Below are 18,578 nucleotides of genomic sequence, written 5' to 3'. Positions count from 1 at the left end.
TAGTTCCCCAGCATTCTGCATCTTTTACTTCATTTCTCTTATTATCAACTCCCCCCACAGTAGTCCGAGCCCTAAGGGGGAGGGGCCCTAACCAGCTTCTCTGCCCGGGTGGTCCCAGTGTGGAGAACATTGCTGGACACACGGCAGGCACTGGAGGGAATGTGAAGGAGGGAATAAATGAGCCAATGAAAATGCACCCCACCCTGGTTTTTGTTGTTGTTGTTTTCTTTTCTTTTAGCAATTTACTGACTTTGGGGTAATACAAACATGTTCTTACATAATATGCTTATTTTTGCATTTTGAATTATTTAGCAGAGGTAGAAGAAAGCTCTACCATAATGTAACATTCTTGCCTAGGTAAAAAACAAAATAAAGTAATAAACCTGTCAATCCGGAAATTACTACGTGAAAAGACGCCTTTGATTAAATACGGCATCAGCCTGTTCTATTCCTATGATCGGCATTTCATCGCACAGGTGTGGGGTGCAGGTGACTGGAGAGCCTCGCTCTCGAAGGGTTCATGTTCACAGGACCAAGTTTGGGGATGAGGGTCACCATGGAGAACAAGACCCTCCAGTGTCACCCATTCCTTGGGCTATAGGCATGAATGAAGAGAGGGAGATTAGGGAGGCTCAGTGGGTTAAAGCCTCTGCCTTCCGCTCAGGTCATGATTCCAGGGTCCTGGGATCGAGCCCTGAATGGGGCTCCTTGCTCACTGGGTAGTCTGCTTCTCCCTCTGCCTGCTGCTCCCCCTGCTTGTGCTCTGTCTCCCTCTCTCTCAAATGAATAAATTTGAAAAATATTTTTCAAACATAGGGAGATTAAAGCTCTATTCAGTAGATGAATTAAGGGTCTAAACAGAAGTCCTTTTACCCATAAAAGTGGCAGGTTAATCTAGAAGTATCAAGAAGAAGAAAATGAGCCAACTCTCACCCAGGAGGGCTACACATCTAACATACAGGCCAGTGTTTTGCACAGTGTTATCATCGCACCAATTAATTTTTTATGTAAAAACTTGCACTTTTCCATTTGTAGTTTTTCATAATAGGGCAGCTTTTATAATCAACTGTATTTTGTGTGTACTTTTTCTTAGCTTTTATGTGGCTCATAAAAAATGATAATTTCGCACTTTGCATTTATTCCCCTCCTGTTGGTTAGTTGGCTCTGCACAGTGTTTTTGGTGCCTTTCTGGTCATGGAAACACAGCTCCATGAACCACGTATAGAAATTAACATCATCGACTGAAAACTAAATTTCTGAATATGAGGTCCAGACCAGGAAGTAATTTAGGCTAAAAAAACCAAACACCTCATTTCCTTCATTCTTCTGGGTGGCTGTTGTAAATTACTATTATTTTAAATTAAATCCAAGCTTATGATACATTTTTCAATCCAGGTTTACAGTACATGCAACATATGTGTAAAAGTGCAAACTTATTTTTTGAGAATTGATCATTTAACTTACTATGTTTGTTTCACAAATAATTCACCTTCCTTCTGAAACATATCCTTTGTTATGTTAATGCTAGTTGTTGTGTCAATGCCAGTAAGAGTTACTGTTTATTAAATACACCTTCTGGGCCAGGCTTCAGGCTAGGTGCTTTAAATCCTTGCTTGCCAGTATTTATTGAGCGTCTACTATATATAAATCAGTGTGCTGATAGCTTGGCTTATCAATGAGCAAGACGGACAGGGCTTTTGTCTCATGTGCCCTCTGGCCAGGTACACTCAGATCAATACTGCAGCCCCGTGGGACAAGTCCTCTAACTGGAAAGGGCCAGGGGGCAGTGAGAAGGGTGACTCCCTTAAGGGTGAAGGAATGAAGGAAGGACTTCTGGAAAAGACTGTTTTAAGCTAAGACTGGTAGGATAAGTGAGCAAGGGTGTGGGGGACTGTCCTAGCAATGGGTACATGTATTTGCAAAGGCCCAGAGATGAGAGAGAACTGTAAGATTATTTTGTCAAGGTCGTGTTGGGGTGATGGATAGAAATCTTCCAAACCAACTTAAGAAAACCCTGTCATTGGCTCCTGGGAATGAGAAGGGTGAGCGGGCGCCCGGCACACCTGCCTGGACCCAGCCCTTCCAGTGGGGTCACTGGGACCTCCCCGTCATGGGTCTCAGATCCTGGCCATCTCCCTTGTCCCAGTTCAGGGGACCATCACAAGGAGGGCGACTTTATCATTTTTATTCAAAGTAGGATAGTTTTTCGAACAAACCTGGGTGCTCTGAGTAGTTCCGCTGGGACAACCGGTGTCAGCCGGACCTGTCCTGAGCAAAGCTGAAGTCCTGTGTTGGGCTGGCCATCGTGGGTCTCCACAGCCAAGACAGACAGGCTCCTTCTCTCAGAGCTGTCTGTCCCAGGGGAGACACAGCCACATGTAAATACGGCTGCTCGGGGAGATCGGGAAGAATGCCTGGGAGAGAGGTCTGGACAGTTTGGTACATGACGGGGTCACTGAGTGACCAGCTCCATGATGACCCAGAAAAGTCTTTCTGAGAAGCTGACATTTAAACATGACCCAAATACCTTGACTTGCAAAGATCAGAAGAAGGAACATTTCAGAGGAAGGGGGTTGCCATCGGAAAGCCCAACGGTGTGGAGTGAGCCAGCGAGTGTGGAGGAGGAACGAGGTGGTCAGCGCGGTCAGGCCTAGAGAGAGCGGGCGTGGGCGGGGGGCCCTAGCGGGTGCAGGGCTGGGTGGGGGGCCGGCTCCTGGGTTTTGAGAACCGCCCAGCTGTGGTCAGACTCCACCAAAGACTTTCTATAGCGACATGATAGGACCTGACTTGTACTGCTGAAGGGTCATCCCCGATGTCATATGCAGGAAGGGTTTCACCAGGAGACAAAGGAGAACCGAGGCCTGGCAACTGTGTTGAGGAAACAGAATTAAAAACACAACCTTCTGGGGTGCCTCGGGGCTCAGTCGGTTAAACTTCTGCCTTCCGCTCAGGTCATGACCCTGGGGTCCTAGGATCGTGTCCTGCATCAGGCTCCCTGTTCAGTGTGGAGCCTGCTTCCCCCTCTGCCTCTTCTGCTCCCCCTGCATTTGCTCTTTGTCAAATGAATAAATAAAATCTTAAAAAATAATAAAAACAGAAACTCTCTCCATGAAGGGAAAACAGACAGAAAATAATGGTGTTATTAAATAAGCATTAAACCAAAGTGTGATGTGCCTTCTGCTATGAGTTTCCAAAGACAGGAAAAAAGTGTCTCCTTTTTATGTAACAAGATATAAGCCATTATGTGCATGTTCTCGGGATAGACTGTGACCAGCACTCAAGTAAGAGGACTTGGCAACACCATTTACGGTGACATAGTTCATCCTATGCTAACTCGGTAGTTGGATAGTTAGGGAGTTCATCTGCGTCAGTTCATTGGCTTTGTGTAAAGGAAAACCACACTTGTGAAAGGAGGTGCGTGGTTTCGTACCTTGGCTTGCGGACTACAGAAACACCAGCCTGCTGTTGAGACAGTCCAAGGGATGACTCCCAGCACCTTGAAAAACACTGTGTTTCATCGTGAGGATGGCAAGGGGTCCTAAAAATTTAGCATCCATTTTAGAGAGAGCAAATACTAATTGCAAGTTTTCCAAGTACATATTCTAAGAAGACAGGCATAAACCTCCTCCTTTGTTTTCAGCAGGGAGAAATGAGCTTGGACCTGGGCTTACAGGAGTAACGAGGGGCTGGACCCGGTGTGCGGTTCACTGAGGACCAGGGGTCAGCTGTGCTGTGCCGCCCAGATAGGGACAGGCTGACAGAGCAAGTGTTCCTCCTGCGAACTGAGGACAGCGGTTAGACTGTCATTTTCTCTCTAACTCTGAGTTCTTGGCTGAGACCTCCCGTAATTAAAGTCAGAAGAAAACAAACACGAGTTTGTTAACATGTATATGTCACGTGTGCCCAGGGATGCCCAGGAAGAGGGAGTGAGTCACCTGGTGCCCCAGACTCCTTCGTAAATGCTGTTCCTAACTAAAGGCAGAAGAAAAAGCCGTGTGGCCAGGGCAGGCTCTTGTGGGGGGCTTGGCAGGAAGAGCAAGGGGAAGGACGGAGATGATGGAAATGTTCACTTCTCCGAGGTCAGACGATCAGAGCCTCCTGTGAGCCTTTCTCGTCGTCCTGGCTTGGAGAGGAGGCACTGTGGAGAGTGCAGATGTCCTTTCCTTTCTCTTACAAACGGGTAACTTCTACTCTGATTTCAGAACTCCTGTGTCTGCTGTTGTCTCAACAATCCCCTCGAAATAAACCGAGGCCAGAACAGGATACTTCCAGGTGGCTTATTCTCCTACCCTTCAGTGACATTTACAAAGATGGGAAAATAATAAATGCGTAATGAATTAATTAGTCAAACAGTCAAACGCATGCTCTTTCACGAAGTGGACATGGTACAAACATGCCCACTTGCCTCCCCAGATGATTTTCAGAAACACCTCTGGGCTCTTTGACAGCCTCAAATCCAAAATCTCCCTCAGAGGGATTCTGAGCTCGCCCCTGAAATGTCCAGGAAATGAAGTGTGGGTCTCCACGTTTGGAAAATGACTTTTCTTACTTCTGAGAACCTGGGGTGGGCAGAGGTGAGAGTCTGTCCCTGGGACATCTTGGGCTTTAAGCCACCAGGTAACGCCTTCACAGAGGGACAATTGAAAACCAGGCCTGCCCTCCTCCGTGGCTCCCATGCTCTGAGGATGGCTAGAGCTCTCATGCCCTTCTTTCTTCCTCTTGTCTTCCTCGTGTCCTCTCTTCCTCCTTAATATCCTGGCACCAGCCTTTGGTCCCCAAATGGTCACTCATCAGTTCTCTCCTCTGGGTCCTAGAAGGCCCAGATCTCAGCCACTGTCCCTGCTGAATCCACTGTCCCCACAAATGCTTCTGCTCTGGCTGGCCTGCCTCCATGATTTGCCTTTGGGGGGCTGACTTGGAGAAGCAGTCTGAGTTCCTGGTCACGTGTCCCTACAATGGGCTCTCTTACACTTTGCTGGGAGTTTACCCCCTACCACCCCCCACAAAGGTGCTTCTGCAAATTCACTGCCCCTCACCTGGGTGACCTACAGGCTATTGGAAAAGATCCTCCCATCCAAACAAAAGCTGGCTTCTCCCCCAGAGGATGGGAGCGGTCCCCCACATTTACATGACTAAGAAGACCACCCAAGAGACCATCCCTCCTTCCAAAATTATTTCAGCTGATGCCTGCAAATAAAAGGAGATAAGCATGCTGCCCCCTCCAAAAAAAAAAAAAAGGCCTCACTGGGCACCCCCTATAGTCTCTGCCTAGCCAGTAGCCTATTACATACTGCAAAGGGCATTTCAAGTGCATTAGCTTTCCTTAGTAAGTTGAACGATATGGGTTGTACTTAATGTACACGTTGTGTTTGTATTAGATACACCTGCTTCCGTATATGGACTGCACTGGGGCTGCGGGGTGCACTTTTCTGTCGCGTGCTAAGCATTCTATCTATTGAGATGTGCTACAAAGGGGTATTTTAAAACAATGTGTGTATGGTCAGCAAACTCCTATAAACCAATAACTCGGTCAATGAACATATTTAAGTGGTGTTTAAAAACATGGAAGGAGGACTTTACGCATTTAATAGTTCATGGCCCCATCCTTAATTTTTATTAGGAAAAAACATAATTTTGTATATAATGTGTGTGTGCATATATATATATATATATATTCTAAATACACACACATATATATGTATATGTGTGTGTTGTATATATATAGATGTGTATATATGTGTGTGTGTGTGTGTGTGTATATATAAAATAAGCTGTAGGGTATTTTTGTTAAAATATATATAATATTTTATAGAAAATTTTATAGAAAATATTATTTTAATTTTCATGATAAAATATTAATTACTAATAAAATATTATTTTATAATATTTTGTATACAAAATATGCATATGTATACATATATATACATATAAGTCTATAGGTTCTTCAGAGTCAAAAATTACTTTATCTGATTGGAAGGAAATGTGGGCCCACTGCAGGTTCTTATTAGGTAGTAGTTCTATTCTGTCTATACTATTAGAAACAAAAAGATGCATTTTTTTTACATGAAGGGGAGCCCATGTTTTAGATCGCTCAAGTTGACTGGAATGGTCCTGAATTCCTGTGGACGAGGATTGGAGATGTCCCTTAGATTCTGTGGGGCCTGTGGGAAGTGTCTTTATGACCTGAAGTGTTCCAGAGAACCCCCTGGGAAATTAAAAACCTCAATATTCATCATCTCAGAAATGGTACCTTCTTTTTCTAGGTAACAGAGGGATAAGGCTCATGACACTGTTGAAGTATTGTTTCCCTTTCTTTTAATGGTGAGAAACTAAGAAGATTCAGAGTCACCAAAATCCCATTTGGAGAGAAAATATTGAAGAGAAAAAGGGGTCAAAGGTGTGTTGTGGCACATAAAAGAGCACAATCGTGAAAAAGAAATGAGCTCATGGTTTCATCGATAACTTTGTATGACCCAGAGAATGGAGGAGCAATTTCTGACCCCATCACAATGTCTTTGGTTGAGGGTTTTCATTTTAGTTTCTGGATGAGTTTTATTGCCTTTACCAGGAAACATCTTTCCACAATTCAGAACTAGACGAAAATAAAATGGCATTTATTTCAAAGACCCAAACTATGTATTTCCCCTGCATTATTTAAAATTGTCATCTTTGTTTCACCTCAAGTGCTCTCATTGCTTTCTTAATCCAATCTAGATAACCGTAGCACCTTTTTATTTTCATGTCGTAATTCTAGAAGGAAAGAGTAAAGGTTTGGGGTTCATTTCAATTTGACTAAGATGTCATGGTTGATTAACTGCTAATTTCAAATAATCTTTGAAAATGCACAAGCAAATATATGCACCTTTTCTAAGAACATAGAAAGAGCCATGTTATGACAACTCACCTTTTCATATATTTAGCTAATTTTGTGAATGCAATATTTCTATGTATTAGACAACATGAAATTCACGAGTATTTAATTTTTAATGGTGTGCTCTAGTCTTACTCTAGACATTTCAAATGAAAATTTGGTTTAAAGGTAGAAAATGTAGGATTTTTTGTGGCTCAGTTGGTTAATCTCCTTCCTTTGGCTTAGGTCATGATCCCAGGGTCCTGGGGTCCAGCCCCAAGTTGGACTCCCTACTGAGCGGGGAACCTGCTTCTCCTTGTCCCTCTGCCTTTTCCCTCTGCTGGTTCTCTCTGTTTGCCTCTCTCAAATACATACATGCATATACACACACACACGCACGCACATGCGCGTGCGCACACACACACACACACATATACATATATATATATATATTTTTTTTTTAAGTAGATAATGTACTTGTAAACCTGAATTAAACATCAAACCATTGAATGACATACAACCATTAGTGCAAGCCAGTGTTTTCTATACTGGCATTCTGTTGATCTTTATTTGGAAGAATTTGAAGAATTTAAAGGTTTGTTGAGAAAAATGTGCTCTTTGTTACATAAATTTAGGAAACACTAGATTAAACTATTTTTAATAGGTCTCTTTGCTGTAGAATTTCTCTGAACCTTTAATCCCTGCTGTGCAACATGAATGCACGAGAGAGTGCTAGAATACACAGTATGGTTAGAGTATACAGTATCGATTGCCAATCTTGTTTGACCAATACCTGTTAATAACCTACAGAAGTTTCCTATGGGCCAGTCATTTTTTGCAAGGCTGATGTACCTGTTGAGATTCTTATTCATGCACAAAATCTGTGCACCTTTGTGTAAAGTTTCTTTATTGGGCAATGTGTGTTTTTGAATATGAATTTGGAAAGAGAAGTAATTAAAACATATCTTTGTTTTAAAAATTACAATGAAGGGAGCCTGGGTGGCTCAGTCTGTTAAGCATCTGTCGTCAGCTCAGGTCATGATCCCAGGGTCCTGGGATCAAGTCCCGCATTGGGCTCTCTGCTCAGCGGGGAGCCTGCTTCTCCCTCTCCCTTCTTTCTCTCACTCTCAAATAAATAAATAAAATCTTTTAAAAAATAAAATTAAAAATTGCAATAAGAGTCACCCATGATCTCCTTGATGTTCATATCATATAAACCGTGGCAGAAATTATCAGATGGAATGGCATATGTAGTAATACGCACAACCATTTGCTTGAGGAGAAGATGAAGTTTCCTTTGAGGATGTGCAATGAAGTCCAAAGGAGAGGTTTGTAAATGTACAATAGAATTTGCTTATGCTTTTGGCTTGCTCGTATGTATGTTTGTTTGTTTTTCTGAAACTCAGCAAAATCTCAGAAAGGTGGAAGTCAAGTAGCTCTTAGGTTATTTAAGATCATTACCTAAGTAGTAAGCTCCACGTTGCTTCTAAAACACTAGTTCCACACGAGTACATGTTGTTGCCTAGAAGGCGACCACTATGGGTGATGAGTCTGGTGACTGAGTTCTGGAATTGCTGTTCTGTATAATACAAATGTGTGGCTGACAGGTGCTATGCTCCTGACTTTATCCCTAAAAGTTCTGCATCCTGAAGTCTATTCTGCATTCCTGTCTTCTTTCGGGGTGACGTGCTCGCTTTCTGCCCTGACTTCTAACCTTTGTAGCTGATCATGATAGGGCATTTCCTGCTCTTTTCCCTTGGGAAACATCTGTGAGGCTCAAACCCTTCCTCTCCTCTTAGAATCTACTGAGAACTGTACTTCCCAGTAAGATTGTCTTCCCCGAAACACTAGAAGTGATAGTGATGTGGAGGATGGCAGGCACGCCACGCCAGACATCATGCTGTGGTGCTGAGTAGAACTGTAACTGAGGCGCTTCAATGTCTAGCATTAGAGTAAAATAGGTACTTTGGTAATGTATTAGCTGAAAATACATTAATGATGTTGGATAAAATTGTTGTGAGTCTTCAAAAATGCATCACTAAAACTTTAAGAAAATAAGAAACCCTCAGAGCTCCCAAATCTTGTTAAAAAGGGAGAAGTCAGGGAGCCTAGAACTGAACTTTGTCTCGACAGCAACTGTCAGTGGATCCTGGTGACCCGAGCTGCCCTTCTGAGAGTCCAATGGGCTGAGGGTCTAGGCAGCAAATTCTAAGATAGATCTATTGGATACCCTCATGTATAGCTGGTACTCAAGGGGAGAGGGTTTACTGTGCATGTAAGAGAGAATAGAGAGATTGTAAATAGATAGATACCAGATAGATAGATAGATAGATAGATGATAGATATTGATGCATAGAGACATGGATAAATGGATATGTGGGTATAGGCGTAGACATAGATATGCATGATCTAGAACTCATAACCAGAAGCAGGTATCAAACTAGCTTATAGGTGAATTCCTACCATCTCTATGGTCAAAAATGCATCACATTCCCATAAATGAAAATTTATTTTAAAGAGGTAGAAAGTTTTTAGTATTCCAGCCACATGGTAAAGTCAAATATGAATCCCATCTGGATGAAAATACCTTCAGAGTAGACCACAAAGAATTAGTATAGGTGAAGCCCCAAAAAACAGAGGTGCAAATTCAAAACTCAGAAGCACTATAGTTTCCATGAGGTATTGGAATTAACATCATATCAGGAAAAGTGTAAAAAATAATAGAGAACCAAGCTAGAGGTATCAAAATTCCAAGTTTCAAGATATGATACAAAGCTGTAGACATCAAGACAGTATGGTACTGACACAAAAATAGACACATAGATCAATAGAACAACAGAAAACCCATTAAGAAACCCATAGACATACAGTCAAATAATCTTTTTTTAAGATTATATTTATTTCTTTGAGAGAGAGAATGAGCAGGGGGGAAGGGCAGAAGGAGAAGCTGACTCCCCACTGAGCAAGGATACCATCCCAGGACCCTTAAGTCAGACGCTTAACTGAGCCACCCAGGTGCCTCTCAAATAATCTTTGACAAAGGAGTCAAGTATGTACAATGAGGAAATGACATCCCTTCAATAAATGGTGCTGAGAAAACTAGACAGCCACATGCAGAAGAATGAAGCTGGACCACTTTCTGATTCACACATAGAAATAAACTCCTGAAATAGACCCCAAATCATAAAACTCCCAGAAAGAAAATAGGTGCTTATTTCTTGGACATTGGCCTTTGCAGCATTTTTCTAGATGTACCCCCTCAGACAAGGAAAACAAAAGCAAAGAGAAACTATTGAGACAACACCAAAATAAAAAGCTTCAACACAGTGAAGGAGACCAACAACAAAATGAGAAGGCAGCCTGCTGAAGGAGGGGAGGTAGTTGCAAGTGATATATCCTATAAGGGCTTAATATCCAAAATACATAAAGAATTTGTATGACTCAACACCAGAAAAAAAAATAAAACAATTAAAAACTGTGCAGAGGAACTGAATAGATGATTTTCCAAAGATGACATCTAGATGGCCAGCAGACACGTGGAAAGATGTTCAGTATCACTAAATGTCAGGGAAATGTCGATGAAAACCACAATGAGATACAACCTTACACCGGTCAGAATGGCTAGAATCGAAAAGACAAGATGTAACAAATGTTGGCAAGCATGTGGAGAGAAAGGCACACTTCTCTGTTGTTTGTGAGCCTGTAAATGGTGTTGGCATTGTGGAAACACTTTGGAGGTTCCTCAAAAAGTTAACAATGGAAATACCATACAATCCAGTAATTCTACTACTGGGTAATTACCCAAACATAACAAAGCAAAAAAAAAACCCACTAATTTGAAAATATGTATGCACCCCTATGTTTATTGTAGCATCATTTACAATATCCAAGATATGGAAGCAACCCAAGTGTCCATTAATGAATAAGGAAGAAGTGACATATATATATATTTATATATATATACTTAGCCATAGAAAAAAATGAGATCTTGCCATATGAGACCACATGGGTGGATCTAGAGGGTATTAGGCCAAGTGAAGTAAGTCAGACATCCAAAGATAGGTACTGTATGATTTCAGTTACATGTGGAAGTTAAAAACAGAACATACACACAACAAAAAGGCCCATAAATCAGAGAAGAAATTGATAGTTGCCACAAGGGAGGGAGTGGGGGGTGTGGACAGAATGGGTGAAGGGGAGTGGGAGGTGCAGACTTCCAGTTACGGAATGAGTAAGACGTGGGAGAGAAAGGTCCAGCACGGCGATCGCAGTCAGTGGGGTTATACCAATGTTGCATGGTGACAGATAGCGGGCAACTTGTGGAGAACAAGTATAGTGAGGGGAGTTGTCAAATCATTATGTAAAACACATGATAAAAATGAGTGAAAATATGAGTAAGTAACAATATACCATATGAATAGCCACATATATCTGAAAACGAGTGATGACTAATCAAAAAGCACAATGATGGAAAAGTTAAGTCACTGCCGTTTGAAGACAAGAAATCGGATGTAGACACAGATGATGGGAGGAGAACCATCCCCGTGATCGTCCGGAAGAGAGAACAAAGTGGACAAAGATTGTAAAATGAGAGGAAGCTGAAGAGACATGGAAGAAGGAGACATCTGTTCCATTTTAATTTGAGAAGCAGGGAAAGGAGATATTCCACAGGATAATGGCTTAATCCTCAGATTCAAAAGCTCCAATAAATTCCAAGCAGAGTTAATGAAAGGAAGATCATGGGTAGACACAGTATGATGAAAATTTGAATACCAAACAACAGAGCTTGATCTCCTCATGGTTTCGGACTGTGAGGTGACGTGAGAACACTGGAAACAAGAAGAACTAAAATAATGTCTTAACAGTATTGAGGGGGAAATGGCAGCCAGTAATTAACCCTGAGCTACAAACTCAGTAAAAACATCCTTTCGGAGTGAAGGAGAATTTCAGATATTTTGAAAGCACTGAAGTATTTTTGGACAAAACACAGTTTACCACTGTAGGACTTGTTTCGGTCAGCTATTGCTGCGTAACAAAACAAAACAAAACAAAACAAAAAAAAAAAAGCAAAATATAAGTCCTGTGTACGTCAGGGGGGCAGCTCTTCTGTTTATGCTGTGGAGCAGCTTTGCTTCAAGGTCCCGATCTGCAGGCCGACTGGAAGTTTCGCCTCCTGTTCCTCTTAGTCTTCCAGGACTAACAGACATGGCTTTAATGGTCCCAGAACGTCTCAGAAGAACCTGCAATGTGTGATTCCATTTATGTGAGTTCAGAAGGGAGGTTCTCCATGCAGCTACTGTGGGAATGCAAACATTTGCGCTAACTAGAGAGAAGCGAAGGCATGATAGCTGTGAAATTCCAAATGGTTACTTCATCGGGAGTGAAGGGAGGGCATGAGGTAAGGAAGTGCAGGCATCAGTAGGTATCATCAATATTTCTAAGTGATAATAATCTATTTCTTAAACCTGAATGTTATTTAAATGTTGAATTTTGGTTGTTAGTAGTGTTCTAGAGCCACGTGATTGTATATTCAATACCTGATAAAGCCAATTAGGGAACAGTAGTGAGTGAGTAAGGCAGCCTCAGCCTTCCATTAGCTTAGAGCACACCAGGGGGAGAGCCAGGAGCTATCACACATCCGCGGTCACGACAGATTTGATCAGTTAGCATTTGTCCTGATTAGTTACCCGAAGGTTAGTGAGCTCAAGTGATCTGCATCCCATGGAGCAAGGCTGGGATCAGAAGCAAGTCGGACGTCTCTCCGGACCCTTGATGCTCATCCTTTCCTTCCATCTGCGCCGTTGAACCATTTCCTTTTGTCTTGGATTGTTCGTTCTGCTGTAAGTTAATTAAAAATCCCTAGAGAACAAAGAGCAGGTCCTGCACATTTTGCATCTCCTATCTTTTATTTAAATTTCTTCTATCTTGCCAAATATATAACAATGCCCCAGGATTTCCCAAACCAAACCAAATAAGAAACTCAAAACACAGACATCAAAGCGTGATGGACCTTACATCTATAAACATTATGGACCTCCATGCTGCACACAGCATGGTGGCATGCCATTGGGCAAGAGCTGTTTTTCATCTTTCTTTCTCAGCAACAAGTGTTACCTGCCCTGGAGCATGCCGCAAGAAAAGCTAGCTTTCTGTCACAGCCCCTTCAGCAGTGAAGAGGGACAGAGCTCACCATTGTAGTTGAAAGTGAAAATGGAATATATATATATATATATATATATATATATATATATTTTTTTTTTTTTTTTCTTCTTGTAAGCTTTGGACCCTGATGTGTGTCTTCCTAATTTTTAGTAGAACGTCAAGTACGTAGCAGTTACAGAAATTGGAGAAAATAGCCAGTACTTTCCTGGCTATTTCCTTTCAGTGCAATGTGGATGTTAGAATTCTGGACCAAAATCTGGGTAGGAAGGCATGCTCATTGACTGGCTTCAAGCAGATCTGGGAGCTGTCTGTGTGACGTGACTCTGGGTGTGTCTATTAAATATGCACACCTGATGATTGCCAGAGGCTCACGTTCCAGTGCTCCAGCTGTCCCTTGAAAGCTCTCTTACAAGCTTGTTGGCAGATGCTGGCCTCTATTAAGCTCACTTGAAATTCCTAATACTTTTACTATTTTTTGACCCCAAAGTCATCATTTTTAGAGCTTCTGTTAAAACCAGGATGACCATATAACTTATTGTTCAAGTTAGAAATTTTTTGAGAGTGAAATGGCGTTACTGGTTTTTTTACCAAGAAAGTAGCCCCTATGAGACTAAGAATACCCTGGTTTGAGCTGACCTGCACCTTCTCTCGGTGGCTCCCATTCCAACGTCAATCCGGTCACCTCAGCTGGTTGTCACCTGGAAGGCACAGACTGTAAATTTATCCTATTCTGTTTTACTCAAGGTTCTTTGCGATTGATGTACTTTAATGAAATATTTTAAATGTCATGAAAGTAATGTTAGCAAGAAAATCAGAGGCGAAAGTGTGTGTCCGCGTGTGTATTCAGTAAGGCATGATACAGTTCCTTGACTATTTCATCACTGTGCGTTTTCAGCGAATTTTGCCTGTGCTTGTTCAAAGAAACCAATATCAAGATTCAGGTTATGGGATGTACCCCTGGGAACAGAAACTTCTCATACATTCGCATGCGGACCGACGAGTCGTGATGCCCACCAGTCAAGAGGACTTCCGTACCCAAGGGCTGCTACGCCTACGTAAGGGTGGGGACCCTGTTCCCGTGGCTTGACCTGCTCTTGTCTCTGTCTTGCAGCCTCCGTGGCATCCACCTGCAACGATCCAGGAATGCCTCAGAACGGCACCCGCTACGGGGATAGCAGAGAGCCCGGTGACACCATCACCTTCCAGTGTGACCCTGGGTACCAGCTCCAAGGACAAGCGAAAATCACCTGTGTGCAGCTGAATAACCGATTCTTTTGGCAGCCGGACCCTCCTACCTGCATAGGTATGGCACAACAGTCATTTTGTAGTTTGGAATGAATGCATGTTATCATTGAAATTGCTCCATAAAACAAAACGATGTCTCCAGAGTTTCGTACATGCCCTCTAGTTCAGAGACTCTATGGAAATTTTAGTGTAAACCTTTCAACCTTACTTTATTAGGTGAAGTAAAGAAAATAGTTTACTTAATGTACTGTAACCAACATTTATCTAACATTTCCTATCCTTAACAAATCTTGTAAAAGTATGGGTCAGTCAAATTACTGTAATTTAACATTCTGGGTGCCAGAACATTCATAACCCTACTATTGGTATTCTCATTTCCAATACAGAAACATGCCCTTCAGCAAAACCAACTCAATAAGAAGTATTTTCTTTTTTTTTTTAGATGGTTCTTCTATAATATTGGTACATTTTAATAGAATCCTGAAAACCAGAAATTATACTGCTTTGTCAAAATGAAGATAAAGAGAAACATGCTTCTGAAATTCACTAGAATTTCATCGTTTGACCTTATTGAAAGGGTATCAGTTGGTTTTCCAGACTTCAGTTTGAATAACTATCCACGATATTCTATCAAAAGTATGGTTTTAGGGCACTATACAATTTTATATAAAATAGTAATTACATGCAGATTGTCCCCTCATTCAGTTAAATATTTCACCGTAAATACCTATTTCATCTTATTTTTGAAAGAAACTCTGCTGAACTTTATTATTTTAATGAACTGTCACGGTTTAATTTGTGCTTCTTCATGATCTGTTTGAAAAATGTAAAATTTAATTAATCTGTGGAGAGAGGAAGTGATAATGAAATGCTATGCACATAGTTAATGGGCCATTTTGCATAGGGTGAACTTGAGGGGATTTTGTGATTGAAATGATTTTTATTGTCATATACACAGCGGTAGAGACATTCTCCGTGGCGCCGTGCGGCGGGGATACGCAGGTCGTAACTTCCCACTAAGTGCTCCGCACCGGGAGGCTGCGTGAGGTCTGGTGGCTCCGCTTCTCGGCGTGCTCAGCCTCCTCCGAGAGCGGCCCGTGTGCACTGGGTGCTTTGTGCCGAGTTTACCTTCTGTAAATCCAGGGCGCTGTCCTGCCTTTTACTTCCAGCCGCGTCCTCTGGAGACTTGCAAGATTTCTGTGCTGCTTTTTTAAAGCAGAGTGATTGCCTGTAAATGCAGCATCATTTTAAACCATGTCTCTGCTTTTAAATGGACAAGGACACTCCCTCCGCCCCCATTTTGCATGATTTCAAACGCATGGAGGTGCTTTCCAGACCAATGCTGGTACCCGTTAAACTCCAAAAGAGTATATTTCAGTCCCCATGATTTTAGACACTTATAAAATGTGACCATCTTCCCAACTAATCTATCCTCGTTCATTAGTTTATATCTTAGTTATATAACTTTGACCAATGACTAGATATTTTGTGAGCTGAATAATCCAGTTCTCAACAGACAATATAGGCAGCATTTCCTCTGCCTTGAGGGTGGGCCCCAGGGACAAGCTTAACTCACTCATAGGCAATTGAATATCAATTGTGTTGACAGCCCGGCCTACACGCATAGGCATTATATAACAGAAAAATAGAACATGTGTATTCAGGAATAAATTAATGTTATCTTTGCATTACATTGTAAACATTTCTTTTCCCCCAGAAATGAGGCTTATGTCCTCCGTAAGAAACCCATCCATAAGGACGGCAGCTGATCATGCCTTAGCACATCGCTTCTCGGCCTTTTGGCTAAGATCAAGTGTGATCATGCCTTAGCACCCATGTAAAGTCTGCTCTGCTGACTTCAGACAGTTTCTAATTTTATGTTTTAAGCTTTTTCCTTATTAAAAAATAATACATTTTCAGTTAAGAGAAGAAAAGAGGAGAAAAAGCTGTCATCTTTCTACCTGGAGGCAAATACTATTAACATAAACATGCATAAATAAGCATCATAATTATTTTATGTATGTCTAATGTATTTTTAAAATGTTTTTAAGAGACAGCATCCTGCTTCTTTTGTAAATTGCACTTTGACTTACCAGTACTAAAGGAGGACCTCTTTGTGCTACTGTGTACTCTCTGCTAGTTTGTAATGACTGCCCAGCACCTCTGTGGACTGGCCAACGTTGAACGCACGATCCCTTCTTACTGTACACTTAGGTTGCTTCCGTCCCTCCTCTACTATGATGATTGCAGAAATGAACCCTCTTGTTGCAAAACCCATCCATGCTTATTTATAAATGATGTTTTTCTACACATTTATGTGTTTCCAGGGCTTTTAAAACATTTTTCAAAACTCTTTGGGATTGTGCACCAATTTACATCACCAACAGAGCCACGGGTGTTAATTTTCCCCGAAGGAGGTGGGGAAGCCTCATGTCCATTGTTTTTAAGCTCATAATTTGATATGGGCAGAAAGTGATGATTCTTTGATGTTTTAAAGGGCATTTAAGTTAATAGTGAGTTTGAATGGTTTTTTATTTCATATTCTTCTCGGCCACTTGAATGTGTTCTTTCCCGACTGGCTGGCATACTAATTTATCTTCCCCCTTTTATTATTAGTAGTCCTTCTCCTCCTGTTTTTGGTTCTTTTCTGAAATCTCTTGACCTCTCACCTGCTGGTCTGGTATGTTGTCCATACTTCCACAACCTTGTCATTTGCTGCTGATTATTCTTGTGGATGGTTTGGATAGCTCCCTTTCTTCACTTACCAAAGGACTCTAATGGTGAAGGCACCTCCTTTTGGGGTTTTCAGTGGAGCCCAGAGGACTTGCCTCCAGACCAGAGGATGCTCACCACTTTCTAGTTCTGAGTGGCAGGTCCCTCAAAATCTCCGTATCCCCATTTTCTTATATAGCTTGCAATCCCTTTTGTCCAAGTCCAAGTTATTAAGAATTCTGAAAAGCAAGTATTTACCCTAAGTTTACAGAAATTCATTATGTGTCCACATGTAGCCCTGATCGGCAGGGAGGCTATTTCAAGACTAGTTATGTTGTTTAATGGCATAAACACGGAACCGTCTTGATGCAGGAATGTTTTGATGCGGGAATGTGTCTCATTAAGGAGGGCTGCTTCAGACCATGAGGGATGAAGACGTGACTGGGTACAAGGAGTGAGGCTGAAGGATTTCAAACAAGGTGCCGAGGATTAATACAAATGAGTGGTTTTCATTTCTGTGTCCGTTCCCTCCGAAGAACTTCCTGGAGCGGCTGAGTCACATTTTGTACTCATTCCTCATGCTATCCAAAATATTTTGCAAGCTTTCAAATTAAAACCTAATGAAGCTAAAATGAAAAATGCCTGACCCAACGACAGAGCAAACATGGCGAGTCGGTACTATTACTCCCCTGGAAGTTTCCAGATCCCCTCATGTAGAAATGCCTCCTTGGGTCTGTTCAGGATAAGACCAGGACACCCCCTTTGTTGATTCACTTAAGTCAGTACCTAGTGTCACCCCCAGATTCTTCCTGCTGGTGACACCCTGGAAGCCAGTGGCTTGAATCTGTCATTCTTCATTTTGCAAACCCTGCGTGCAGTGGAATGTCCCCAGACCCTGGGGTACCCGGTGCCTCACCTCCAAGCCACCTGCCACCATCCGCACCCCATTCTCCACCTGGTGCCGTGAGAGGCAGCCTCCTGGGAGAGCTGATGAGTCAGTGGTCTCAGCGGAGTTTATTAAAATCAGACTGCATGCTGGGGAAATGTGGGTTTAACCATTTTTGTGAAAATTGTATCATATTACTCTTGAAGGCATATCTGAATTCATTATAAGTATTTCCTATGATGCTATGTAGAGTTTGCCTTTAATGAGACTGAATTTTAATAGAAAGTATAAAACAAATTCTAGTACTTTCTAAAATATATATGGTATATAAAATATTTATATATAAAATATTTATTTATTTATTTATTGAAAACATTGTTTTCAGAAGCACTAAATGAGTATAGAAAACATAGCCATCACAGAAATTTAGAACACAGGTATCTTCATATAATTTCCAAAAAAGTCGTGTGTGTGTGTGTATGTAGAAAAAAATTACCAATTAGGGTATTTCTTTCTCTACTTAACCTTTTTTTCCCCTAAATGCATAGTCAGTTATACGAATACAATATCTCATTTAGATGGAACATTATAATTTAACTGGGCTGATTCCTTAAAGCAACTTGGTGACAAGCCACAGTATTTAATATGAAGAACCATAAACTTAGCACGTTCCTGAATGCATCTGAAATGTACATGCTTGTGAATTTTGCAGTGTTTTCACAC

At 41.6% G+C, this 18,578-nt stretch overlaps 1 protein-coding gene across 1 annotated transcript in view; it reads left to right on the top strand.

The window, feature by feature from the left end:
- Nucleotides 1–18,578, top strand: part of CSMD1 (CUB and Sushi multiple domains 1) — a 732,674-nt gene that overhangs the window by 459,059 nt on the left and 255,037 nt on the right. The window contains exon 22 of the mRNA XM_044225749.1: nt 14,124–14,315. Coding sequence (XP_044081684.1) covers nt 14,124–14,315 — 192 coding nt within the window. The remainder of the gene's footprint in view (nt 1–14,123; nt 14,316–18,578) is intronic.

This window comes from Neovison vison, chromosome 11 (genome assembly GCF_020171115.1).
Source record: "Neovison vison isolate M4711 chromosome 11, ASM_NN_V1, whole genome shotgun sequence".
NCBI classification, from domain to species: Eukaryota; Metazoa; Chordata; class Mammalia; order Carnivora; family Mustelidae; genus Neogale; species Neogale vison.
The sequence above is the reverse complement of the archived record's forward strand: the minus strand, read 5'-3'. Positions and strand labels throughout refer to the sequence as shown.